Source organism: Caenorhabditis elegans, chromosome X (assembly GCF_000002985.6).
Source record: "Caenorhabditis elegans chromosome X".
In the NCBI taxonomy this organism is placed as follows: Eukaryota; Metazoa; Nematoda; class Chromadorea; order Rhabditida; family Rhabditidae; genus Caenorhabditis; species Caenorhabditis elegans.
Window position 1 is genome coordinate 8,103,595 of NC_003284.9, and position 26,070 is coordinate 8,129,664.

A 26,070-nucleotide genomic window follows, 5' to 3' on the forward strand; every position below is an offset into this window, starting at 1 on the left:
AAGATGGCGTTATTATAATTACATTAAACAAGATATTTACTAAAATGAAAAATGTGGTACTTTTTTAAAATCAGAGAATCAGATTTATAATATCTGAAGAAGGCCAAACAATTGTTCGATTACAAAACACCATGTAAACCTTAAATCAACCAATCAACCAACTCTAAATTTTTTCTTCTGAATTTTTTTCTTTACATCAAGATTTTTTTACATATTCAAAAATTGAAAAAAAAAAACAAATGAATATTTAAGTATGCAATTAAAATAGATACTGTAAACATAAATGAATATATATATATTTGTATAACTTTTCATATTTTCCTAGTAATCCACCGCTATTACACATTTTTTTAAAATTTACTATACTCTATTCTAATCCATATTTGCATTCCAGGTGTTGCAAATAGCAACTGAAGACCGGGTAGCCCGTCGATACAACGTCTTGGTGAACAATTGTCGTTGTCGCGCAGGCCACGATAATATACCCTTCGCTGTTCAAATTGCCTTGCGTTGTTGTCTGCGTTTCTTCACTCTTACTACTCGCTCACTTACTTACTCGTCGTCGTATTTTTGCTGCTCCTGCTCTTTAATATAACAACTCTCTCTTTTTGAAATTTTCGTTTTTTATCGATTTTTATACTCACTTTATTCTTATTTTCATATTTCAAATTTTAATCAGCGTATTTTAACAAATTTTATTTAAATTTTTCAGAATGTCAAAACGACATCTCGACGACGAAAATTTATCAACGTATGAAATAAAACGTTTGAGAGATGAACAATTAAACCAAATTCGACTAAATGGCCTCAATAAAGAAGGAAATCTTCTCAACGAATTAGAACGGATGTCTGCAAATGGTGAGTATCGAAAGTTCCAGTCAAAAAAACTATCAAAAATATTTCAGCCGTACGGGAATTTCTTGTTACAACCTGCCCTTCTCCGTCACTTATGCAAGCAAGGATACTTCAATTGAAGTCATCACAGAAAATCGACGGTGGTTATTTTCAAATTTTGCAAATTCACGGATACGTCAAGTTCAACGAGCCATCAATGGTCAAGAGCATATTGAAAGAAAGTATATCACACAATGGTTCTTCATTTTTAAACCGAGTCGCCAAATATATAGCGCAATTCTGTTTTAATCAGTCTGATTATAACACAATTTATCAATGGCGAGGTAAGTTCTAAAAAATGAAGGCTGAAATTAATTACTGTGATTTTTCAGCTATGGTGGCGTCCAGAACAGAATATGATTGGCAACGTGCTTTCACCAGTTCAGTGCTTTCATCACCAGAACGAGAACTTCCATTGCTTGCTTCTCTTATTTTGCTCCTTCCGGACCCGTCACCAAAAAACGCCGTAAGTAAAGTTTTCTAAAATTATTATTCATTTGACAAAACAAGTTCATTCCGTAATAGGGTTTCTTCTGTAATAAAGACAATAGTTAGAACACATTTATTCATTAAAAAAAAAATCAAAAACTCATTTTCAGGCCAAAGTATTCTCAGCAATTGCCAAACAAGAAAAACTGCCAGAATGTTTTGAATGGCTTGCTAAACGCGCTTTTCAATTTGTGAGTGGATCCGCCTTTCACAAATCCGACGTCGAAAAAGTAACAAGGAAATACTTGACAAATTGTTTCGCTACCTGTATGAATTTGAGAATGAAGAATAAAAGCAAAACACAATTTGCTATTGAGTACTCACAGAATATGTTCCTAGAAAGAACATCACAAATTGCAAATAAAGCTTTCGGAATCATCCGTTCAACGTGAGTTGATTATATATGGTCCAATAAAATACTTTCATGTCAATGCGAATGATTTTTTGTTCAAAAGTTCAATTTTTTTGCTTACTATGTAGAGATTTTATTCGTACACTTTAAATGAAAATCAAACAACTCTTAAAATTTTATTATTCAATAGTTAGAACATTTTCAGAATGTACAAATTGTTTATATATTGCTGTATATATTCTGAAAAAAACATTGACACAGCGCTTAAAAAGGAGATTTTGTAACTAAAAAAATAAGTCGTAACAAAAATACAAGAAATAAATTTGAATTGTTTTTCATAAAAACCACTACGAATTCAAAAATTTTACTATAACACGTTTCAGAGACGAAAATTCTGCTCAAAACTTACTCCAAGATCCTTGTTTCCAAATTACCAAGCCTTCCGAGATGTTCATCGAATACTTCCTTCAATACATCAAACTTGGAATGTTTTTCTTTGACGATGGAGATAAACTGATTGCTTGGAACTACTATTATGATGATCGCTGGTGTGGGTACGACCGTTCTGATTTATTCGGAGAAAAATTCCAGCTTTCTGAAAGTTTTCGATGGTTCGCTGACTTCAAATTTGCTGGCACGATTAATCAACATCCTCACTACGCGAATTTAATTATTTGCTCGAAATTATATGAATGGATGAGCACTGACGAGAAAATGTACAGCAGGTTGATGAAGAAGTATGGAAACGAAGAGTTGATACAATTTTTCGCAATTTCTCTATCATTCGCGGGATGTTTCAGAAGTATTATTGAACTTTACGACAAATATAAAAGCACAACAAAAAGTCGGCACGGATGGTTATGCCTACGGATGTGTTACATGTACAGTTGTGCAAAAGTATGTTGAACACCCCAAAAGTCAAATTCCAAGTGTTTTTTAGGAAGGAATGGCAAACGAAGCATTGAATACCTGGGCTTCAATAATGGACACATCAGAAAGAGCTGATTTGTTACATACTATTACATTTCCTCAAAACAGTTTCCCGCTTCCTTACTTCGTACAAATGAAATATGCGGGACAGTTTGCAACTCGACTATTACGAAACTGTCTATGGACTGCAGCTATTAAAGAAGGAACTGAAGGATGGAAAAAGTATGCGATGATCATTCTGCTCATCTGCGACACGTTGGAAGATTCATTTCTCAATCACAACATGATGAGAATTATGTTTCAAACTATAAAAATGAAAGATGTGAGTTCAAAATACATGATTTTTGTCAAAATCTAGTAGCCCAGTCTTTCTGGAAAGAAAAAAAACAAGAATTATTTTACAATATGATTTTTCTTATTGATATTTTCAGATGCCTATTCTCTTTGAACCAACTCTTTCAAGCTGCCTCCGTCAGCAAAACTCATACTGGGACTGCCTCCAAATTGCAAAAAGTAGGGGATTCGAAATTCCAAAAGATCGATTGTACGTTTTTTTTTAATTTGATTTGAATTTGAAAACCAATGGAAATAATTTTTCAGAAAAGAACGGTTGATCCCTGATGCAGAATCCGAAAGAAATGAAGGTTTTGCGATAGTTTATAAAAAGCTGAAGAAGCTAGATGCTATATTCTACCCCGTTGTGCTAGATCTTCCTGTAGCCGCTTTCAAAGATTTCAGAGAAGAAAATATGGAACTATTCAAAGATTTGCCCGTCGAGAGTCAAGAAAGAATATGTGAAATTAAGGAATACCATGAAAATGCAAGAAAGGCTGCTCGCGACGAATATGAACGGCGGAAAAGAGAAGAAAAAGAAAGAGCAGATATGAAGAAGAAGCAAAAAGAAGACGAAGAAGAAGCTATGAAAAATCAAGAGCAAAGATCACACTTCTTTATGATAGACGATTTTGAATCATCTCATTTTGGAAGATTCAATGGGAACGAGAAAGATTCCGATAATCAAGAATCAGAAAGTTCTGATAGTCCTTATAATCCATCTAGTTTCATGGCAGAGGACACTTTATCAATGCAGGATTCATCGTTTCCAACTGAAGTAGAAGATCCGGATACGTCAATGGATACTGAGTGAATGTGTAATTTCTCGTTGTAGCTGTGATTATCCTTGTTGTTTTTAATGCAATTAATTCATGTTTGGTCAATGTCAAATTGAATAATAATTTATGAAATATAAATTCCTAATGAATGAATTAACATATTTATTGAAATTTGTTGTTTTTTTTTGTAAAAAAATACATGAAAATAAATATGTTCGTGAAAAGTTTTGCTTGTCGAACCACAAATTGACAATTGCGTTGTTCAGAAGTTCTGAGTATGGTGCATGAGATCATGATTCTTATAGGATCAATTCATAAATGTATACTATGATTTTTGTATTGCTACAATTTCTGAAATTGTCCCGAATCACCGATAGCTGGAATTCAGAATTGCATTAAATGTACGTCATATAATTTATTTAGGTTTAGACACGTAGGCATTTAGTTGAGAAATGTTTAAAATGTCTTAAACCTCAAAGGATTCAACGTTTTCTTCAACAAAAATAACTGTCCGGATACTTAAATACAATGCGAAACTTGTTAATTTTGAATCAAGATTGGAAAATTGCACCTCATCTGACCTTCTATTATGGCTCATCAGAAGCTTTAATTGCCACTTTTGAAAGTATCGTATTGATGCGACAAATTGATGTAGAAGTGTTTCATTTTCAGTTTTACCAAAGATGATCGTGACAAAAATTCTCAGTCATATTATCTCTAAAATGTTTTCCTCTTTTTTTAACAGCCGCACTGCCAAAACAATAAAGGCACACTCATTTCGTTGTATTATAGAAATTCTCAACTGTACGAATCGTGCTGAGGCACCAAGAAGCACCTTTTGTCCCCACCGTCAGTCTTTTCAAGAGTTGTGCGTCATTACGTTAGTTATTTTTTTAATTGTATCCACCCCAACAAGCACGATGGCGAAATGTCACAGATCTTCCGTTGATAGTCGTATTGGTATGTTTCTGAATGCTTTATCGATATTTAATTGACAATTTAAGACGATTGTGAGTCCGAAATGAGAAATGAACGTGTCCGGCCTTGCCAAATAATGGTGAATAATGAGGATCTGGAGTATTCCTCGAAACAAATTTTCAAAGTTGAAGTTCGTCCACTTTGCTGTTATGCAGATTCTCATGTAGGATGAAAATTTTCTTCGAAAACTTAATTGTGTGATTTCAGCAATTGTTAGTTATCCTAGCAGCAGCAGCTCTTCTTTATTCTATTGTAGCATTGGTACTTACTTGTATCTTTGCTCCTCATTGGTTCTTCATAATGACCTTGACATTTTCAGTTTGTTTTTTTAATTTAGTGATTTTTTTAAAATTATTTTTTAGATAATTACTATGACTTGTATTTTGGTGGCGACATTCACTGGGAAAACCATTTTATTGATGATTTCCTTCGTTTTAACGGCAATTCTTGGAATTTTGACTTCAGCCGGTGCAATTTATTGTTTATTTTATGTTCTAGCAAGTGAGTATCTCTCTACTTCTGAATAACTTTTTAAAATTTAAGACATCCATCTAAACTCCGGTTGGCAGTGGAGGTTCTATTTGTTCACTATGTTGATTGCCCAAACATTGATGATTTTCTGTATGTCCTATAGACCACAAACTCGTTTTGAAAATTTAGTTTTTCAGATGTCATTTCCCTCCTCTGCCTTATCGTTGAAATTATTGCCTTCAAACGTCGGGTTCGTAAAGATGAAAAGAGAAGGCAAGAAATTCCCACGTGGAGGAGATATTGAACTTTTTTCGACTAGTTTTTTATGAATATTATCATGCTGTGTATTTTTTACAAATGCTTCTTTATTTTAATGATTACGTTGAGAAATAATTTAAAAATTACAATAAAAGTGGTTAAGCCCATTTTCATATAGATTTAACAATGTGAGCTAAAAAAAGTTTTTCAAGTTTTCAAGATTTTTCACATTACAACTGTATATAAACTTCTTTTTTTTTGAGAAACTTTTCCTTGTTAACTTTTAATGTAAGAAAATTTGGTGAACTTGTGAGCTATTCGGTTTTTAATCTATCATTTTAAGTGAACCTAATTATTTTCATTTGCAGAAACTTTTACTACAACATGTCAGTTAAAAAATTCATCAGATAAAATTGTTTTATACAATATTTTTTGAGAGTGTAATATTCTACGCAAACACATAAACAAACACGTTATTGTATTTTCTATTTTAAATGCACAGTTGTGAAGTTGGTGTTTTTTTTTCATTGTAGAAGAACATATATTCTTTTAACAGTTCCAGAATGTAAGAACTTTTTCTTGGTTCAACGCATTTCCCCTGGATCCCACAAAATCTGCAAACACAATCACGCACATTTGCACATGAATATACATTTCAAAAAGAAGGGCGAATGCCCAAAAAAATGTTGGACGACTAGAACATTCGACGTTCTTCGTGGTGAGAACCTCACAGTTTGACACTGCTGCCCTAATCGGTTTCTGGTTGTTTTTGGCGCCGAACAGCCTTGTTTCTGGCATTCTTCTCACATTTTGTTGGTTTTTTTGAGAAGAAAATACATGAACAGAGGTGGATTTTTTTTCAGAAGGTACACAAAATACACGAACAAGTAGTGAAAAGTTCATTTTCCGTTTCTCTTCCTTTCTGTTTTTTGCGTTAGTATACTTCCAGTCGCTATTTCTCTTTTTATGCCAGTCGCTGCCAAAACTAATTCGACCACTCTTCTCGAGGCGTATCTCGTCCACCTGCTAGTGCGCAGCGCGACCGCATCGCATCCGACAGCATATAGTACAATATGTATATAAATGTCCTCTGCCTGTGCCAACTGCAATACTGAACGCACAATTACACTAATGTAAATCGATCCTTTTCCCCACATATATCCGTTTCTAGTTACCTTCTACACGCATCAACATTTTTTTCCACAATCACCAGTTATAAAAAAAGTATTTTTGAAAGAACATATTGCGAAGTTACAAAAAAAAACTCGAATACCCAAAAAAACACTAATTAGCAAATTAATCTCTCTACTATTTCTATGCTCTGACTATTTGCAGCAAAAATTAAATAATTGCTTTTCAGCTGGGTAAAAATGTCAGATAGGCCGCCTGACGAACCAGGCTTTGCCTACTTCTGGCGTTGGCTTGCACGGGAGAAAGTGGATGAAGAGTTGTATCGCCTTATAAGAACCACTCCCGGACTACCTGACCAATCATGGATGGTGGAAGATGTAGAGAGTAAGTTGTGTGTAAAGAACTGTATTTACAATACATAGTTTTCAGAAACAGTTCGAGATTTCATGAGCAGTCGCGTCGATCACTTGAAGAGCTTGCTTGAAGGATGGGAGATCATGGAAAAGGGAATGAACAAAGAGATCGCAACCCAAATCTTCAATGAAGTAGTTGCCGGATGCAGGACGCTCGAGGACTTTGAAAATCGCAACTATTCAAAGAAGAACCAGTATGATTTTTGTAATTTTTCAAAAATCCAATTGTGAAAAGTACGTAGTAAAGTTTTGAAACTTTAGTAACTTTTCAGAAATCAGCAGAACAAGCCACGTCAGCATTTCGGAGTCGAATTGAGCGGAAATCCGATTATGTCAATGGCGCCGATTACTGAACTTGCCACAAACGGGGGATTGCCAACATCTTCAACAATCTACTCGCCACAGTCCGAGGAGTACTACACTCAATCGGCAAATAATAGGTACTACGACAAAATTTTTGGAGATCATAAGACCTTCGACAACATCATGCAGAAAAACAGCCGGTAACGCTGCAAATTACTTAAACATTTTTTTGACCAGTTATTTTCTTTCAGAACTCCAAACATGCCGGTACCAAAAGTTCATCCAATGCCATACCATCCACAAATGAATAAAGGCAATCACTACCAACAACTTCAGCAATATACACAACCTCCGCCAGTTTATAATGCATACCAGCCACCCCCACAAATGCACTATAACGCACAACCGAGAATGGCATATCAGGTTGCATACCAAGCGGTTCCTCAATTCGTTCATATGCCTGTTCAAATGGCGCCAGTGGTAATGCAAGACAATGTTTACGCCGGCACCAGTTATCGACAAGTGTATATTCCGCCCGCATATTCCGCGAAAAGATATGGCAGTGAAAGTCGTTCTCGCTACGTGAAAGCAAAGAATGAAGTTCATGATCAGAAGAATACAAATGGATATGAGAATGCCAATACGTCATCATCCTCATCTTCCGTCACCGCACACATCGCCCGTTCTACTGTCAGCGAGGAAGAAGGTACATCGAGTAAGTCAGAAGAAGTTGCCATTGAGGATAGTTCGAAGTTTGAACACCAGGAACCTTCAACTTCAGTGGATGTTGTGGGATATGTTGAGAAGTCAATGGCTGAAACAGATGTGCAGTCTGAGCTCGCTAATGGCGCACTGATGAATGGTACTGTAGATCAACATCTGCAAGGCTCTGTGGCAAGCAGCAAACGAAATCCGACTAGCTCAGATGTTTTTGGAAATGTTTCCTCTGGATCTCGGAACAATTCAGAAGACAATAAGCCATCAACATCGGAGTCCACAACCATTGCATCTGATAGCAATGCTAGTGATGAAGCATTAGCTAATACAGACACTGATCCATCAATTGCCGAGTCTACTCATCAATTAACATTTCCTCCAATTACAACTGATTTTGTATCAGCAAAAACTGCGCTTGTAGTTGATACTTCTGATCAAGGCACTGCGCCAGTTGTACAGGCAGCTTATAAAACCGTTGCTGAAGTTGTTCAGCAAGGTTTGTCGACTGATTCTCAATCAGCAAAACAAGTGAGTGGAATTGGACATACTCGAATTTCTCCAGCTGAGAAGTCGTCAGGTGCAAATGCAACGTACTCTCACAGAACTACTACAAAAGAGCATGCATCACATGGGAATTCTAATGGCGACTGTTATCGAAGACATATGATCTCTCCAAGAAAGCCATCACTTTCATATGCTCAAATGCTTTATCCGAAAAGTGAACCATTCAGTTCGTCTTCTTCTTCTTCTTCGTCTTCGGTGCTTCTATTAGCATCGCCATCTGATAAAAATTCACGTCAATTGAAAGAGCCAACCGATTGGCACAAGGTGACAAACAAGAAAGCGGCGGATCCAGCAATTTTGTCTCCTCCAATTCAAACACAACGCTCTCCACAATCTCCATTAACCGATTTCACACTTCCACAAGACAACTCTGACGAAGAGGATGATGATGTAGCGTCTGACGATCCAGATGCGGAAAAGAGACGTCAAAAACGTCGGCTAAAACGTCAAAAACTGAAACAAACTAATCGTCAGCAAAAAGCTCAAGAGAAGGAGCTTGCCCGTAAAGAGTCTCTTGCTAGAGCAGGATCTATAATGAAAGAATCAAACGATAGCGAACAGAACTCTAGTAAGTGTTTCACCAATTAATTAATATTGAAACAAAAACATATTTTGCAGAGCTTGACACAAAATCGATCACTGACGAAACAACGGTGAAAGATAGCCCATCTACAGAGGAAACCGTGATACCAGAAAAGCCTAAGCCAGCGTTCGATCGTGAAAATATTGCTGCTCGTAGAAAGAAACGCCAAGAACTTCAAAAGCAATCAGAACAGGCAAATAAAAGAGTCAAACCGACTCCCATCGTCATACCTGCTGAAGAAGTTCCTTTTGTGTCACTTTCGCCGTATGGATTTTCTGGAAAGACCCGCAATCGTCCACAAAATTACACTATAATTTCACCAGATGGAAAGTCTTCCATCCCACTTTTTATCCCTGATCAAGACGGTCTTAGAACTAACTACGATGACGATAAAGCTGGTAGCACGTTAGTCGAAAAAATGATTGATAGCACTCTCTCTGACAAAAAACCCATTGCTGTACCGGTTCAATTGGTTCGCCACAACAATTCTGGAACAGTTCCAGTAGATATTACCGAAATTGATGAAAACGCCAATATGGTGGAAAAACTGCTGATGTTTGACTCTTTGAAGAAACTGGACGAAGTAAGTTTTTGCCAAGAATTCTAAATACAATTTTTTTGGTTTTAAGCTTGACCTTTCTGAAGTTGAACGCGGATCAATTGTTAAAGGGCTCGAAGATATGAAGAAAATGTACCTCCGTGTAGAAAAAGCCGGACAACTTATCTCCTACAAGACAGGAAGCTCTATGGTCACTGAGTGCGTCGAAGCAAAGCTCTTGTACTTGACGATAAAACTTTTAAGCAATCGCGTGGAGCTCAGCGAGCAAGATGAAATGATGGTTTTGGAAATTGGCAGCAAAGTTGCACATTGCTCGACAAGCTTTAATTACACTAGTGAGTTATTTAATTTCCTATCCTTCATATGGGAATTAACTTTGAATCGTTTTCAGACTATCTCACTGCTCTCCTCAACTTTGCTCCTGCTCGAGCTGAAACTCTCCCAGCTGGAACTGATCTTCGCACAAATTATGAGCAGAGCGTAGTGCTCACCAAAGTATTCCTAAGACGGACTTCGATCCTCTTTGACAAAGTTTCGAAGATTTATGATTTTTCCCAACTCCCACAGGATATTGTTTGAATTCTCCAATAATACATTTGGTCACATTAACGTTGTGTCAGTTTCTTGATAGCATCTGTCAAACACAGTTGTTTAAAGTTTTCAAAATCCTGTTAGAATTAGTGTCCCGAAAAAAAAATAGAAAAGCTTTCAAAATCCCAAACATAGCATCTTACTTACTCGCCTTTGCTCCCAAAGATTTACCATTTTCTTGTTTTTGTTTGTTAATTTCCTCTCCCACCCATTTTCAACCATGTCATTTCACACATTAAACTCAGTATGCATCGATTTAATTGTTCCAGGCTAATTGGGTTTCTGTCATTGTTAATAGACACAATTTTTACTGAGAAATCCTTTTCATATGTGTGAAATTTGTTCTTTAAACGTGCATTTCCTATTTATCGCTCTCTAGATTTGATGCCAGTTCGTGTAGTTTTTTCCCAACCGTTGACTCATCGATACCGCAATCCATTTCACCCAGTATTTGTACCATTGCCGTGAATTCACAGTATTACATGGTCGTCCCCTTTTCCACAAAATCTCTTTCAGACTCCCTCCACCCTGATCCCGTTTTAATTGTTTCTTGCTGATTTCCCTTTCAACCGATCTTCGTTTTTTTTTCAATAGGGTATATTTGAAATGTCGGAATGTCGATTCAGCAGTAAATTTGATATGACACTCTGACTTTTTTAAATGTAAATCTGATTGTTTATCAGAATTCAACCGGGCCCACTGATTATTCATTAATTATGCGACAAGAAGAATAACGTTATAGTTTTTCTTTCTTAAGCATTTTTCATCATCAACATTTTTTGTTTAGATTTAATTTTGTTGCTAATAAAAAACTACACAAAACGCCAAGCACATTTATTTGACTTTTTTTTTTGAGTAATGCAGTAAGTAGGCAATTTGTTGTTTTTATAATTGATTAGTTTTAAGGCCTACTTGCAAAACTGAGAAAATTCTTATCAAGAATTCAAAACCATTTACGATTATCGGATTTTTAATATGGACAATGTTACTCATTTTGGATAAATCAAAAGAGTTTTTGGATTTTAAAATTAATAACTGTTTATTACTGATTAACAAAAGATTACGGTAAATTGGAGTTACAAAATGGACAAGTTTTATTTATGAATCAAGACATATTTTGATAAAAAATATGGGTACCCCCGCCAATTTAAAAATAAATTTTTTAACTTAAAAAAAAACGTGTGAAATGCTTTCATATTTTCAGGCTTACTTAGAAAAACACCATTCCTAAGTCTAACGAGGAAAATGGGAAACATGGGAAATATTACCGAAACCTGGGAAATATTTTTTATTGATTCCAAATTTTCCCTTGATTCCAAATATCGATGTGAAAAAAAATTAAAACAAAAATTACTGATTTTATTTAAGCTTGAAATCACAAATTCCATTTTTATGTCATACTTCAGATTTAAACAAATTTATTTTATGTGTGTTTTTTTAATGGTATGTCCTAACGATTTTCCTAATTGACAACTATTATAGATTGAAAACACAGAATGCCAAGTAACGTAAGAAATTTTTTTTTCGAATACCAGACATAATTTCAATAAAAGAAAAATCTTTAAAAAAAGTTTAACTTTATACTACAATAATTTTGGTTTTTATGAAGGAATCTGTATTGCGGCACATCATGTATTTGCTCAAGGTTTCGTTGGTTGACATATTTTTGTGATCCGTGGAATGAGCTTGCATAGAGTTTAGTCATAATTGGGTTTATTTTACATACAGTTTGAAGTATGTTTTGTCTGTTATTCGAAATTTTTTAGTTAGTTTGGTAAGTTGAAAAGAATTTACAAAATTTAACTAAACGAGGACGCTCATCTCGATTCTTATAATTCCATAATAATTCTACGGTAAAAGTCAAGTTATGCCTCAAAACATGTAATACATAATTACCAAAACTACTTAATTACCGCATTTCCTTAGTATTTTAATAGTGGTGTAGTCGAATTTTTTTTATTGCTTTATTAGACTCAAAATTGTCTGCAAACACCCAATTTCATAATGAAACTTATTGAAAACAATACACTTTGAAACAATTTAGTATTTCAGGAATAAGGTCACTGGAACTTCGAAAATGATAATTTGAATAACCGTTAATAAAATATTCAAACCAATTTGCATAATCTTGATTTTGTATCATGATGGTATAGAATGGGACTTTTGAAAGATGTGAAGTTTCAATTCAGTAAGTACAACTTTAAAATTGGGCTGCAAGATTTCTTCTTAAATTTTCAACAGTTTCAAAACACTGAAATCATGCTGAACTATGGTTAGAGACTCGACAACTTTCCTAAATTTTGGAGCAGTTTCAATGGTTTTCGAATGTATACTACATTTGTACCATTTTATGTGTTAGTGTAGGTTGCTTTGCTTCTACCTTCACTCTCAAATTCTTTTTTCCGCGGTAATTTTTCAACTATCGAAACAAAGAAGAAGTCATGAATAACTGTCCGCATAGAGTTCTCACCCGTCCCCTTTCTTTTCACCGAGCAGTCACGAGAGAAAGAAGAAGAAGCGGACCGCTGCAGAGATTCTTCGTAGCGGAGCCCCGCCCATCCTCTGTTACGCATATGTTTGGATCTCATTTCTTCCACTCATTAACGTTCCAGGTATGTTTTTTTTGTTGATTTTTTAATGTGTTACTTTTCATATGTTTATTACTTGAACTGACCGATTTCAAATATGATTTTCACAGATGGTGGCTCGTAGAAAAGGAGAACGCGTGGTTCGAAAGAATGAAGTGGAAAATGTGCAGCAGAGAGCATGTGCCAACAGACGGGAACGTCAAAGGACCAAGGTAAATGTTCATTCAATTGTTTTTGAGAGTTTCGGGTTGTTTAATATATTTTGAAAATGACCGCCTTTCTCTCAAAATGTTATTTTAGAGGCTTCAACCTAGATCAGCAGCTCGAAAAAAAAAACAGAAATTAAATATATAGTTTTTTTTAACGTAGTCAAACATAGTAACCTAGAATTGATACTATCATTTTATAAATGAAAAAAACCATGTCAGGTCAGTCAGGTCATTGTTTGTTGCATCTATTCTGCGTACGACTTTCACACAATTTTTCAATGACAGTTTTGCGTTGAGAACAACTTTTGATCTTTGTTATGTAATTAGTATATTTGAGCAAATTTTTCTCTTCTTAGCAATAAAATGTCGAATTTTCAACTGAAGTTATCAAGTTTGAGTGAATTATAAAATTAGTGCTAGCCATGTAAGCAATGAAATATCCCCTTCACACGAAATCCTATAAATTAGTGAGCGAACACTCCAAAAAAACCGGGTCATTAAGATTATCTGTTACTGTTCAGTATCGTTGTAATCCATACCCCTTCATTGCACGCTTTGGTAATTTTTTCACGTTTTTTTCCATTGATTAAGGTACAGTTTCAGTAGATCAATCCGCAAAATTTGAAAAAAATCTGTTGATTATAAGTATGTTCACCCGTATCGAGGAAATAAACGTGGAATAAAATACTAAATTTCGCAAAGAAAAGGTATGACTAAATAAACATGATTTTCGGTCTTTTCGACATCAAAAAATGACAAAAATGTGCTTTTTTTAATATTCAAACATGTTTTTTTGCGTCAAAACCGTTTCTGAACTTTTTTAAAAGGTATTATTCTGTAATTGGAACTGTAGAGCCATTGCTTCTTTTCAAAATTTATATAAATATTCCAGTTCTTTACTTCTACTTCCCCCTACGATCTAGTATTTAAAAAATTAGTTACAAAAAAATGTTACCGGGGAACCAATTTTAAAACCATAACTCGGCAACCAAATTGAACACGACTCTTTCGCATATCGCATATCATTTACAGCTTCCGTTCCCAAGCCATATCTCACACTTTTCCGACACCTCAATAACTAGTTTCACATATCACCCTGACCGCCAGGCTCGACGACACACTTTATTGTTCTCCCGCGCAATGTTTATGGCTCATCATCTGGCATGCTCGCTAGCTCGCTGCGTTCCAAAACTCCTAACGTCGCCTTCGTTTACGGCTAACATTAAACCACTTCCTCAACTCCTTCCGTAAGAATTTTGAGTTGCTTTTCGGAGTACGGTAGAGGAAGATGCAAGACGCGAGATGGGAGAAGAGGGTGGGGGGCAATAAAAAGAAAAGGTCCCTTCTGAATCCTGAGAACATCTGGAGACAATTTCAAAATATCACAGGAATCAGAGAGGCTGAAGGCAGAAAACTTATTTTTCTTCTTTCCACGGACGACATTTCTGAGCCAAGGCGCTAGCTAAACAAAACGTTTTTGATGGGGAAAATGAGTGATGGTTGAGCAATATTTTTGCCGAATTTAAAAGATATTGATGATGGCGATTTTTTAAATAAAGTCTAAGTTGTTAGCAGTTTTTAAAAACAATTACCAAAATATTAAGTTAATTAGTAATTCCACACCGTCTTTGAAACGCCAAATGGAGTCTTGAAACTATTGCAAATTGCAATGCATTCCGAATATCACTAAAAGTGCACGACAACTACCAATTGCCGTAAACTTCAAAACCTCGTGGCGTTAAGCCCTTTTTCAAAAAAAACCTAAATGAATACAAAAACGCGGTAGTGTTTTCTAAATATAATTATGTTTGAAAACTACCAAAAAAAACCTGGCAATTGGCAATTTCGGCAAGTTGGTCAATTTTAGCAATTGCCGGAAATTGCCGAAAACTGTGATAACAACTATCCTAATGACCTAATGAGTTCTTCTCTATCTTGATATGTTTATGCTTTATAAACATTATCTACTGTTTATGCGCGAAAAAAAACATTTAGATCACTCGTATTATGATTTGTTTACAGGAACTCAATGACGCTTTCACACTTTTGCGTAAACTGATCCCGTCGATGCCCTCAGACAAGATGAGCAAGATCCACACACTACGCATTGCAACCGATTACATATCCTTCCTTGACGAGGTTTTGAGTTGGAGATACTGTGGGATAATTGAATAAAACAATTTCAGATGCAAAAAAATGGATGCAAACTGTATGGCCATTCGATCTTCGACGAAAAACGTGGATACAATTTACAGTCGGCTTTCAATATGTGGAGGGGTAACAATGGATACACACCAATTGCTGGACCTTCACAGTTGCCTCCACTACAATCTGGTGAGCAAAGATGTTAATTCATTTTCAATTTTTTATTTGTTCCGTAGGCTGGAACATGTTCATAAACTTAGCATTTTCCGCTTTCAAAATTAGGCAAAACTATGAAAATAGAAGTACGAAACGTTTTTTGAGTTTAATGGATTATAATATTTTCGAAAAATGTCAGGTTATGATTAGAGCTATCATTTTTCCCGAATTATTTGATCATCAATTTACACGAACCTAAAATTGACTACATCAAAATAATGGGGTAATAACTGATGTAGAAACAATTCGTTTCAAAATTTTCAGTTGTAATTTTAGTTAGCTAATGGGGCTAATAACAGCACTAGTATTTTCTAGCTGTTAAAATTCTAAAGCTTTTATGTTATCTTATAGGAAACTGTATCAGGGATAAATGAAAAGTTAACCACTTTCTTAAACATTTATCGAACTTATAAACGTCGTACTTGTTTTCATATAACCTATGTAAAAATTATCATCAAAATTTAAAATTCTTTGCTTAGTTTTGCAGCCTCTATTAGTCTTGCATCTCTACGAATCTACCGACAATTAGTCTTACATGCAGGAGTAATAGGAAATACAGTGTACTGGGCTTCCTTTGTGCACTTATAACAATGAAAATTCTCAGCTTCAGAGTGAATTGAAACTGTTATGATTGAAATTCTTATGAGAATAAAATTCGTGTCTTAAAAACAAAGTTCACTTTTTTCAGCACATATTCCCCCTCCTGCTCCATCCAGCATTCCTCCACACTGTCTGATGCCCCAGCCTTGGTATCAGACTTGTCCGCCGCCAAAACGTAAGTTTTTGTACTGATACAAATTTTTATAGTGGGTCATAAAACAGTTTAGTCTGACTAGCACAACATCAGTAATCCTGCAAATCCTTTTTGTCAAAGTACAAAAGTACAATTTTTGAAGAGAATTCGCGTCACCTTGTTTTTTTTTCAGAAGAATTTCATGAACTGTGTCCCATCTCAACTCCAAATCCCAATTCAAATCCAAATCAACTCACTCCAATTCACTGGCAATAATTTCGAATATGGAAAAAACTGGCCAGCTCCTAATTTATTTGATAATGTATGCTTCTCAATCAACATAGTCCTCATGATATAGTGCCTTATTCTCATTTTTGATGTATCAAATCTGTCTAATAATATCTACTCGATTTCAATTTTCGTTTGCTCAAAACTTAAAAATTTGCTTGAGAATTTTGCAAGAGACTATTAGTAAGCCCATTGTTAAATGAAACAAGTTTATCCCGCAAACAGAAACTATGTGTGAATATGATCAAACTATAATACAAACACGTAAAAAAAAATTTTGAATCATAATTATCATTTGACCACTAAGCCATGCAATGATGAACCAATTTCAACTTGACATTCACACCCAGTAGTGGTATCAATTGACTCTTTTACCCAGTCATCGCCATTCTGTCTCATCACATTGATCGTCCTCATTATTGGCTTGCATTCTCCGAATCCTAAAAAAAGTGTGGGTCAGCGGCGTGATGGATGGGCGTCTATGAAAAAAAACGAGCCCATCGGAGCCCAAATGTCAAATACCTGAAAGGCATCCATCGTCGTTGTGGTCGCAATTGACCTCATTCAAATAGTTGGGGTAATAGTCGGCGGGAAGCTTTCTCCACTGCCAACACAAATTGCACAACCCACACCATTCGGAATTCGTTTGAAGAGCTTCACCACGGCGGTACTGACATCCAAGACTAGTGACTACTCCAAGCACTGAAAAACAGAGTTATCACTAAATTACTGATATTGTATCGGAAAGATTTGCATTTTTATTAGGATGGTCATAGATCTAAATCTAAATTTAAATTTTTTAAATTTCCAGTTAAAGTTAAGACGAAGTGCCAAATTTTTGAAAAAAAAATCTTAAAAAGAAATCCAGAGCAATTTAGAATGCTTCGACAATTAGAATGTCTTAACACAAATAATTGAAACAGAATTAAAGTATGATAATCGTGGGAAAACTTTTTTTGGTCGGCTTCCAAATTTATGAGTGGCAAAAACTGTACAATTTTCACTTTTTTACTGTCAATAAAAAATTTTCAAGCATGTTTGAAAATTTTTACTATGATATTTAACTATTTTGGTCCTATAGGAGTAGTTTGAAACAATTTACCCACTCGCGCTACTTTGCCTTTAAAACATTTTTTACTCCGTCATGAAGAGTTTTGATTCAAAAGTTGTAATATTGAAAAAACTTTTAGTAAAAGTTAAAAAATGAATAATTTATACAATAAGATTTATTAAGCAAAGAAGTTGTTTTAAAAAAGTACAATTTCAGCTTACCTGGCCGGTTTTTTGGATCAGTTGATGTGAATGAATCAGTTGAAGTATCTTGATCAATTGTGTTATCATCAATATCATTATTTAAAGAATCGGTGTCAGGTGTTGTATTCATTAACACAAATCGTTTAGTAAGTCGCTAAAAACATTTTTAATCTAAAAAAACTTGTAGTGAAGTTGGAATTAAATGGGCTACCATGTTTTTATTAAAATTATCTAACAAGCGCACCTTTTTTATCTTATACTTGTTAACTGTCGAGTACTCCTCACTGAACCTCTTTTTTCTTGAATGTTGATCACAAGATCCTGTTGTACTACCTATTAAAACTTTCGATATTTTTTGATTGAAGTTGGTAAAGTTGATTGAGCAGTTGTGGAAAATAGCCAATAACCAACTCACCAAGTTTTATAGCCAAAGCATTTCTTTGAGCTGTCAGTGTTGCGTTGTCAGCGGCCCCTATATTTGGATTTGCCAGAAAGCCATTGAGAAGTGACATTTTACAACTCATACATGCATATGTAGGGCACTCTCCATTGACAGACTGGTCCTGAATACAAATTTGCAAACGACTCTTAAAAATTTATGCTGAGAAACTGACCAGCGGAGTCCCTGCTCCAAACGCGGCAATCGATACTTTTGTTGTCATCACGGACGGGCCGGCCTAAAAACTGAATTTAAAAAAATTGAATTTTTGTAAATTTAAAACCATTGACGCCATTGGAACATCGCCATCAACACTTTCATAATCTGGCTTTTGACCGTCTTCACTTCTCACAGAACCACCACCGGCTGCTCCAAATCCATTAGGTGGCTGGAAAAGTGTAGCTTGATCCGTACTTGCCAAATTTGGAAATGTGAACATTGCCTCATCTAGTGACTCCGCCATCATTGAACTGTCATATGAGAGACACGGCTGACTGGAAGATTTAGTCATTCTCCGATTACAACACTGAAATACAACATGTAAAAAAAAATCTTGTGAAAGTTTATGTCCTTTCAAACTTGAGACAAAACTAAAGTTTCTCAAGGACACACCAATGTCAACAACTTTGGAAGTTCAAGAGCTTTAAGTTGTATGTATTAGAGAACCAAAAATTCGAATTTCGTAAGATGAATTTTTTTAATATAAATCGCAAAATGAATAGTGGGAAAAAAGTTCAAAAGTTATCACCTAAACCTTTTATTTGTACAAACTGTTAGTTTTTTGGTGCAAATGCTTGCAAAACTGTAGTTGAAACTTTTAAACTACGATAAATAAATTTTTTGAAAATTACTGATATTTTACTTGATTATAATAATTGATGGTAATAATAATAAGGGTACTTACAATTGATTTATAAATACCAATGTTGAAATAGTTTTATTTGTTCTTTTATTATCCAAAGTTGGGCATCAATCCACTTAATCAGATGTTAATTTAAAAATAAAATAATTTATTGAAAATTTGAGATTTTAGCTAACGAAGTTAGCCCTTCTGTTGCAAAATTTTTGAATATCGTTACATAATTGTGAACACTTTAAGAATTCATATTATGAAGTTCGGTCTTGTGGGCTTAGATTGAGTGTTTTGGAACAATAAAAACTATTTCTCTATTCCATGTGTTTTATACGACTGGCGTAACATATAGGGATCCTAAATATTTATTCACTCTTTTTTCAGTTATAGCTGATGGATATCAAAAAGATTTTCGAAACCCTCAAAACAGTTTAAAGTGTGAAGTTTGCCTGCGTTTACTTTTTCGATGACTCACCTTGGTCACAATAGCGGAGTTGCGACTATTAAATAACAGACAGAGTGAAAAATAAGTCGCTAATAATGACCAGTTGCTCATTATCTTTGATGAGTATTGATTTCTTAGTTTTCAAACTGAACTCGAAAAGTTTAAATTTTTGAATTTTTGTAGAACAAGTAGAGAATGAGAGATAGAGAAGAGAGATCTACACTTGACTACCAAAGTCTACTCGGTGTTTTATCCTTACCCAAACTGCCGAACTGTCGACTATTCTTCTCGCCACCCTTTTGTTTGGTTTCTGCGCCTTTTTTCCCGATTTCGTCTCTTTTCCTGCCATGTTTATCTGCCATTTTTTCTGTGTTTTTTTTTCTCTGAGTCGTTTAACTTTAACCTACCATTTTTCCGAGAGGTCGACGAACTTTTTTGTTCGAGAAAAATATTTGATTTGCATTTCAAAAGAAGACTTCGAATAGTGTTGAACGATTAAATGTAATCGGTTATGATGAAAAAGTTTATTGGTGAAAAGTGACATGTGCAAATGCGTGACAAGAAAATGAAACGAACGTAAAAACAGAGAAAGCAATGAAAAAACTATAAGTTTATCACTCCGGTTTTACTCATTTGAAACATTTCAAAGAAAGAGTGCAAATTTGGTTAGTAGGTTATAAAACCATAATACAATAATGATGAAATTTTATTTTTGATTCCCGTGTTTTTTTTTCAGTTTTCCAGATTGGAAATGAAATATATAATCACTGTACTACATTGAATTGTTTTGTCGTTTGTGCAGTACTAATTTGAAAACAATTAAAACTTCAGGTTCTGATTTTTAGAATCTGAAATAAGTTCAATAGCAATAACTTCAACAACCACCGATCAACTTCTAGTACTTTTGATATTAAGAATTCAAGTCAAACAAGTTGAGATCAATCACAACATGATGAAAATCGTCACCATTAAATCAAATAAGAACTTCAGTTGGGGGAAGGCACAATTTCACTCTTGGTGGTGTTCGGTTGTTGGCAGCATTTTGAGCCGGCGCGCGTCGATTGAGAGCAGCACGCACATAATAACGGAGAGTTCGACGGAAGTTAGAGCCAAATGTGTAGTAGATCAAAAAGTTGCAAGAAGAGTTGACAACGACCATTAAGTTGGATAAATCGATCAAGTAGCTGTTAATAATTCCGAAGAGCAATTCCAGAAAGTTGACTGTCAAGGGCTGCAATATTCATGACTTTTAATACAGCAAAGTTCACGAAAATGTTTGATCTTTTGAAAAATAATGTTTGTAGAGTTACACCTACCGGCAACCAAAATCTACTCAATTTAATTGAATTCAGTACGGACTGCTGATATTTGTGTGAAAAAGTTTTGCAAATAGAACGTAAACAAAAAGTTCATAGTGAAGAGAAACCAGAAAAAGATCATGGATGTAAACATGACTTTACGGAAAATGAAGGGTCAACCATTTTAGAATTGACAAAAGTATAGGGGTTGACGGATTTATATTCAAGTGTTTTTAAATCATTTTTCTGAAAAAAAAATGACAAAAAGTATTATATTAAAATTTTTCAACCAATATTTGCAATTTTTTTAAATTTCGAAACAAAAAGTGGCGAAAACTGAGGTTGCGCCGCTTCAAAGCACTGTCATTTGTTTGAATCTTTACAGTGTTTAAACTTTTTGAGTCAAAATGAAACATGTTCCAAAATATTCAAAACATTTTTAATATGATATTCGGTATATTTAGCACAGATAGACACTTGATTAATTAACAATTTCGTATTTGTCAGAAAATGTTCACAATAATGTTATCTACAACATTTAGTCACTTTTTGACTGACTGTTAGAGTACAATAACTTTTACATAACAAAAAAATTAGATTTAAAACTTGCTTTCATCAAAATGAATTAGTTACTTGTTGCTTTTGTACTCACCAGAACATTACACGAAATAAACAGGCAAACTACCAGCACTAAGGTGATAATGTCGGATTCGCTGTTCGGAGAAGACGACCGTCGCATACTAATTACAATGGCAGTATTAATGACAATGAGGAGAAGCACTGGGCCGACTGCCATCACAATAGTGTACATGTAAACGTAGTAGATTCGGACATAATCCTGAAAAGTGCAGCTACTTGGAACGCCTTATTATTTTCAGTTTTAATCTTTTTGGTATCATGACATTTTTGGGGTGACATTCTCAGAACACAAAAACAATAATTCAAACGAAATGCGTGTTTAAAATAACATGGCTATTTCTGCATGCAAGTTTCAAAGTATCACATAAAATTGTGTTTCTCAAGTAACTTCGTTCTGCTTCATTCTTTATTCCGACACTTACCACATTTGATCGTAGAGCTGTTGGGCAAACGTCCTTAGAAGCAGTGTTGTACATGGTACTCCAACAATCAATGACGTAAATCTCGTACATGTGAGGTGAATTATAGAATATTCCCAGCAGGAATATTTTCACAATTATCTTAAGACAAACAATGACGTTTTTAAAATCATTAAAATTACCTACCAGAATTGAAGTGTTCACAGAACAGAATTTGCTCTTAAATTTTTCACTGGCAGCCACCAAAACTAGACAGTCAAACGCTGATGCAACCGTGATGAAGACAGACATTGTTTGAGCAGTAAGTCCCAATGGGAACATGACAGGTGATAGCACGGCAAAATAGTATGTTGCCCATTCTGACCGTTTTCTCATGTTTTCCAGAAAGAAAAGGAAAAATGCGGTTAGGATGATAACTATGTCGGAGCAGGCAAGCGCAAATAGGTATCTGAAATGTAAAAATTAAAAGTGCGAGTTTTTTATCCGATGTAATTTATTCAAATACAAATCACTACATACAAACATCTTATTCAAGTATAAAGTTATCTTAATAGCATAACATATTAAGAAACGTCAATCAGAGGTTTAGGTGAGGCGCTTCAGAGCTTGAAATTAAAATACTAAAATCATTACATGACCTTAAAGCTTTTTTTAACAACACGTTTCTATTTGCCTTCTGAATCGGAGAAAAACAATCACACGGGGTATGTGTCAAGAAACCCAACTTGTACAATTGTTTAAAAACTTCAAGCTTTCATGCGCTTGATATGCACTTTTTGCGCCAATCGTTTAAAATTTCTCATATAATGTTTAATTGAAAAAGTATCGTGGCAAAACTTTTCAAAAAAAAACTTTGAAAATACATTATTCACAGTTAAAAAGTGGAAATCATCAGTTTTAAAATTATTTCATCAAAAGTTGTCGTAATTTGAAACTGTCCTAAGTGTTTTATTATGGGATTTGCCAAATTGGAACTATTGTAAGTTTTTGTAGTCGAAATCCCCATTGACGCCATTTCACCTATGATAACGTACATTTTAACCAGGAGAAATATTCGCGTTGTAATGATAACTTATTTTGACGGAAAAAAAACTACTGTAAGTACTCAAGGTCTGATCGGAGAATCAGAAAAACATCTGGACAACATCCCGGAAATACAACTATGTTTTTCCTGAATTCAGAAAGATAATGTTAATACTTTTCATTTTTCCTTACATATTCTCATTTGACATTCTTTCCAGACAAAAACATTTCCAACATTTTAGTTTGTGCAAATATTTTTGTGCCCCACAATGTTTCTAGCTTTATTTGAAAAAATCTTTGGCGCCATAAAGAAACAAGATCCTACTCCGCATTCCTTACACTTCCGCTCTTCCACCTGAAGAACAAAAATCGTAAGGGGCTCTATTAGAAACCTTGGCGTGTGTCTGTGTGATGATCTATCCCATGAGGAGTCTCTCTTGGTTTCCTTCAACAAACATTTGATATGTGACACCCAATTTCATGATGGGGCAAGCAGCCTGCGGCTATTCGAAATGAAAAAAAATGAAGGCACGAAAAAAGTGGGAGCATGAAACCGATGGGAGAGAAACCAAAACAAGCAACTTAGCGAGAAACTTAATTTCCGCTTTGTTCACTTTTCAGAGCACTCAAATTTTCCGAGAAAAAGTGCATCAAAGTTCGAATGTCAATCTGAGTCAAGAAATTGTAAAACAAAAAAGGAATCAAAAAATGCCTTTCTGAAATTACCAAACTTCATTATAGCAATAGTAATCGGGAGATTAAAATTATTTTTGAATAACGATTTAAAAAGTGACTAGAGGGTGTACTGCAATAAGAACCGTATTGTATTTGTTAGTTGAAAAACACATTGATTACATAATTAAACCAACTTTAAAGCGATATTAGCCACCAAGGAAATACTTACATATTAAATACTTTTTTTCGAGTCCACTTTCATTTCCCATTTTAAAATTTATACACTCTTAGCACATTGGTGAAACTACGTATATTTATTTTACCAAATAGAGCAAGATAAAGGAATATGGACTCATCGAAATGTGAGGAATAAAACAAATACGACTTTTGATTTCTAAACTTGGATTAAATTTAATGCTTAAAACCAAAAGATGGAAATTAGGATCAATAACTTTTAAGCATATAAAAACCGTTACAAACAGCTATGTAGAAATTATGTTCATTCAAAAAAGAATCTGAAAATCGAGTTGAACTATAATAATAATTTTCAGAATTCTTTTATTTTAGGCCTAAAAAAATGCCGAATGATTGACAGCTTTTTTCAAATCATCAAAAAATTTGCAAAGAAGTGAAAAAACACACTATATAGATTTCAGATCAAAGTTTGAAGTTTTCAGTCAACAAATGTTTGTCTCTCTTTGTACAATGATGATAAAAATCAATTTTCCGTGATAGTCTAAAAAAATTTAACAGACTCAATATATTTAAGGATACAGAAACATTTTGACATTTTTTAAAATATGTTTTTTGTGGGTGTATTTGATTTTTTAATCATTTGCGCAATTCATAATACCCAGAAAATGCTTGCAGTACATTGTATTTCTAATTTAAAGTACAAAATCTACAAAATGAAGTTGTGCATCCTTTTCCCCTTTCAAATATCTTCAGAGCTTACACATTCAAGCTAGAAATCATCTCCCTTCGTGAGTATGTGAATGCCGAAAGAGCATTCCCAATCAGCCCAAGGCATCCGATGAGAGGAAGCATTAGTCCAATGACGACCTGCAAAAAAACCGTCGAAAAGGATTAGTGGTACGATCAAATTTTCTTCTAGTCAGGGGTGCTTTCTCTAATCACTTTCACCTCTTCCCATCTTTTTTTTTGTCGAACGCTCTTCAATTTTTTACCTACTCCCTGGAGGCAGTGTGATGGACCAGCAAAAAGGTTGGAAGGCAAGCTTCTTGCAGGAGCGAAAGAAAGAAGCAAGCACCTCTTTCGTTTTCGTCATTAGAAGATGGCTTGAACTAATCAGTCTTGGGCGAAGTGTGTGTGCTCCATTTGGAAATAAAGAAAAAACATGACAGGAAAGACGTAAAGGTTCATGTTGCCATTGACCCCCCGAAGAAGAAGGGCGACGAAAGAAGAGAAATAAAAATAATTGTTCTAACTCGAAACGCATGTCACAAAGTTCACTCAAGGAAAAAATTTGAAAAGTATGTGAATGAGAAGTGAGAAGGTTTCGAGGAAGTATTAAAGGGGCGAAGATAACATAATGCGCTACCTTAAAATGTCATTTAAACTTTTGTTTTGAATTACAATACAGTTTTTCAAATATTTCAAACCACAACACAGTTTAGTTTTGAAATAAAAGGCTTAAAGTAAATGTAATAATTTATTGCTTTTGTTATTCTCTAGTGAATAATCAGATGGTAAACGTCATGTGAAGCTGTTCCATCACGTTTTAATCTACAATAAAATTGGGGATTTCTGCTAAGAAAAATCACCTAGCCGTGAAAGACCAGTTGAAAAGTCTGGGTCTAGAAGCGTCTAAGCTCTCGCAATTTTTGAAGAACAAATCAAAATGGAACACTCTAACACTAGGCACTAACATGGTACTCATTGCTCAACTAGGACAACTGAATACCGACTGGGAATTAAAAATCCTAAACTCTATTTTCCTCATAAAAATTATGGTTGGTTCTCCAAGAATAATTTCATTTGATGCTTAATTTTCATTTTTTAAATTTGTTTTTAGAAAAGCGGGGGAGCTAAAGGATTGAAATGGTTCCAGACCGAAATTTCAACGTTTTTTCCTTTCTATATCATCCATGTTCAACGGGAAAGATACTGGTGCGGAGAAGTGAGTTGAATAATAATATCGGGCGTGTGTGGGCAAACCGAAAAAAAAAATATTTTTCATTCCTAGACATTTTACTTAACCATGTTTTTACGAAAAGGGCATTTTTAGGGTTGGAATTGTTTTTTGGTGAACAATTAATTCGGAAAAAGAGCAAAGAGTCTTACTTGACACATAGCACTAAATTGAAGTTTTAACTCACCAGATTGAACTGTTCGTATTCCTTGACAACCTGCCTTGTTTCTACAAAGTCGTAACAATAGCCACACACTGCCAAACCGTAACAGGTCCCGTTTGAACGACTTGCCGGTGTACATTCTAAGCTCATGTTGAGACCTTCCATTTCTGAAATTATCAAGGAGTT

General features: G+C 34.7%; 6 protein-coding genes and 1 non-coding gene across 7 annotated transcripts; 4 read left to right on the plus strand and 3 right to left on the minus strand.

Annotated features, from left to right (window-relative positions):
- The first annotated feature begins 703 nt into the window (after nucleotides 1–703).
- On the plus strand, nucleotides 704–4,001 carry K07E3.2 (Non-specific serine/threonine protein kinase). Its single transcript, NM_001375080.2, has 8 exons — nucleotides 704–858; nucleotides 906–1,178; nucleotides 1,227–1,360; nucleotides 1,494–1,771; nucleotides 2,119–2,632; nucleotides 2,676–2,987; nucleotides 3,097–3,209; nucleotides 3,266–4,001. The coding sequence occupies exons 1-8, from the start codon at nucleotides 714–716 to the stop codon at nucleotides 3,810–3,812; spliced, it is 2,316 nt and encodes a 771-aa protein (NP_001361922.1). The 5' UTR covers nucleotides 704–713; the 3' UTR covers nucleotides 3,813–4,001.
- A 625-nt stretch (nucleotides 4,002–4,626) lies between these two features.
- On the plus strand, nucleotides 4,627–5,651 carry K07E3.9 (uncharacterized protein). Its single transcript, NM_001270125.4, has 6 exons — nucleotides 4,627–4,737; nucleotides 4,782–4,918; nucleotides 4,963–5,073; nucleotides 5,118–5,256; nucleotides 5,299–5,376; nucleotides 5,424–5,651. Exons 1-6 carry the CDS (start codon nucleotides 4,698–4,700, stop codon nucleotides 5,528–5,530), a joined length of 612 nt encoding a protein of 203 aa, NP_001257054.2. The 5' UTR covers nucleotides 4,627–4,697; the 3' UTR covers nucleotides 5,531–5,651.
- A 1,193-nt stretch (nucleotides 5,652–6,844) lies between these two features.
- Nucleotides 6,845–11,168, plus strand: K07E3.1 (Bromo domain-containing protein). The gene is made up of 7 exons (NM_001375081.1): nucleotides 6,845–6,999; nucleotides 7,045–7,222; nucleotides 7,301–7,531; nucleotides 7,583–9,180; nucleotides 9,231–9,778; nucleotides 9,825–10,089; nucleotides 10,146–11,168. Exons 1-7 carry the CDS (start codon nucleotides 6,855–6,857, stop codon nucleotides 10,331–10,333), a joined length of 3,153 nt encoding a protein of 1,050 aa, NP_001361921.1. The 5' UTR covers nucleotides 6,845–6,854; the 3' UTR covers nucleotides 10,334–11,168.
- Nucleotides 11,169–12,862: 1,694 nt separating this feature from the next.
- On the plus strand, nucleotides 12,863–16,746 carry hlh-8 (Twist-related protein). The gene is made up of 6 exons (NM_076966.3): nucleotides 12,863–12,957; nucleotides 13,044–13,145; nucleotides 15,165–15,281; nucleotides 15,329–15,476; nucleotides 16,192–16,278; nucleotides 16,430–16,746. Exons 2-6 carry the CDS (start codon nucleotides 13,044–13,046, stop codon nucleotides 16,510–16,512), a joined length of 537 nt encoding a protein of 178 aa, NP_509367.1. The 5' UTR covers nucleotides 12,863–12,957; the 3' UTR covers nucleotides 16,513–16,746.
- On the minus strand, nucleotides 14,171–14,317 carry C02B8.11. The gene has a single exon (NR_071629.1). It is a non-coding gene; the product is annotated as an Unclassified non-coding RNA C02B8.11 (non-coding RNA).
- C02B8.12 (Cpw-wpc domain-containing protein) lies at nucleotides 16,720–19,774 on the minus strand. The gene is made up of 8 exons (NM_001270126.3): nucleotides 19,546–19,774; nucleotides 18,501–18,743; nucleotides 18,393–18,455; nucleotides 18,194–18,341; nucleotides 18,023–18,111; nucleotides 17,797–17,932; nucleotides 17,047–17,226; nucleotides 16,720–16,964 (listed from the first exon to the last, which is right to left on the minus strand). The coding sequence occupies exons 1-8, from the start codon at nucleotides 19,624–19,626 to the stop codon at nucleotides 16,816–16,818; spliced, it is 1,089 nt and encodes a 362-aa protein (NP_001257055.1). The 5' UTR covers nucleotides 19,627–19,774; the 3' UTR covers nucleotides 16,720–16,815.
- Nucleotides 19,775–20,488: 714 nt separating this feature from the next.
- On the minus strand, nucleotides 20,489–26,049 carry frpr-1 (putative G-protein coupled receptor frpr-1; the record flags this gene model as incomplete). Its single annotated transcript, NM_076967.5, has 5 exons — nucleotides 20,489–20,746; nucleotides 21,466–21,651; nucleotides 21,875–22,319; nucleotides 24,525–24,631; nucleotides 25,909–26,049. 5 exons carry the CDS (start codon nucleotides 26,047–26,049, stop codon nucleotides 20,489–20,491), a joined length of 1,137 nt encoding a protein of 378 aa, NP_509368.3.
- Between the last annotated feature and the right edge of the window lie 21 nt (nucleotides 26,050–26,070).

Excerpts from the sequence above, each read along its gene's own strand:
- K07E3.9 (NM_001270125.4), top strand. The coding sequence starts at position 4,698 with ATGGCGAAATGTCACAGATCTTCCGTTGATAGTCGTATTG. Across the intron at positions 5,074-5,117 it reads TAATGACCTTGACATTTTCA|ATAATTACTATGACTTGTAT; the intron begins GTTTGTTTTTTT and ends ATTATTTTTTAG. Across the intron at positions 5,377-5,423 it reads CCAAACATTGATGATTTTCT|ATGTCATTTCCCTCCTCTGC; the intron begins GTATGTCCTATA and ends TTAGTTTTTCAG.
- C02B8.12 (NM_001270126.3), bottom strand. The coding sequence starts at position 19,626 with ATGAGCAACTGGTCATTATTAGCGACTTATTTTTCACTCTGTCTGTTA. Across the intron at positions 18,342-18,392 it reads TTGGAGCAGGGACTCCGCTG|GACCAGTCTGTCAATGGAGA; the intron begins GTCAGTTTCTCA and ends ATTTGTATTCAG. Across the intron at positions 17,933-18,022 it reads ACAAGTATAAGATAAAAAAG|CGACTTACTAAACGATTTGT; the intron begins GTGCGCTTGTTA and ends AAATGTTTTTAG.
- K07E3.2 (NM_001375080.2), top strand. The coding sequence starts at position 714 with ATGTCAAAACGACATCTCGACGACGAAAATTTATCAACGTATGAAATA. Across the intron at positions 2,633-2,675 it reads ACATGTACAGTTGTGCAAAA|GAAGGAATGGCAAACGAAGC; the intron begins GTATGTTGAACA and ends AGTGTTTTTTAG. Across the intron at positions 2,988-3,096 it reads AAACTATAAAAATGAAAGAT|ATGCCTATTCTCTTTGAACC; the intron begins GTGAGTTCAAAA and ends TGATATTTTCAG.
- hlh-8 (NM_076966.3), top strand. The coding sequence starts at position 13,044 with ATGGTGGCTCGTAGAAAAGGAGAACGCGTGGTTCGAAAGAATGAAGTG. Across the intron at positions 15,477-16,191 it reads GTTGCCTCCACTACAATCTG|CACATATTCCCCCTCCTGCT; the intron begins GTGAGCAAAGAT and ends CACTTTTTTCAG. Across the intron at positions 16,279-16,429 it reads GACTTGTCCGCCGCCAAAAC|AAGAATTTCATGAACTGTGT; the intron begins GTAAGTTTTTGT and ends TTTTTTTTTCAG.
- K07E3.1 (NM_001375081.1), top strand. The coding sequence starts at position 6,855 with ATGTCAGATAGGCCGCCTGACGAACCAGGCTTTGCCTACTTCTGGCGT. Across the intron at positions 7,000-7,044 it reads GATGGTGGAAGATGTAGAGA|AAACAGTTCGAGATTTCATG; the intron begins GTAAGTTGTGTG and ends CATAGTTTTCAG. Across the intron at positions 7,223-7,300 it reads AACTATTCAAAGAAGAACCA|AAATCAGCAGAACAAGCCAC; the intron begins GTATGATTTTTG and ends GTAACTTTTCAG.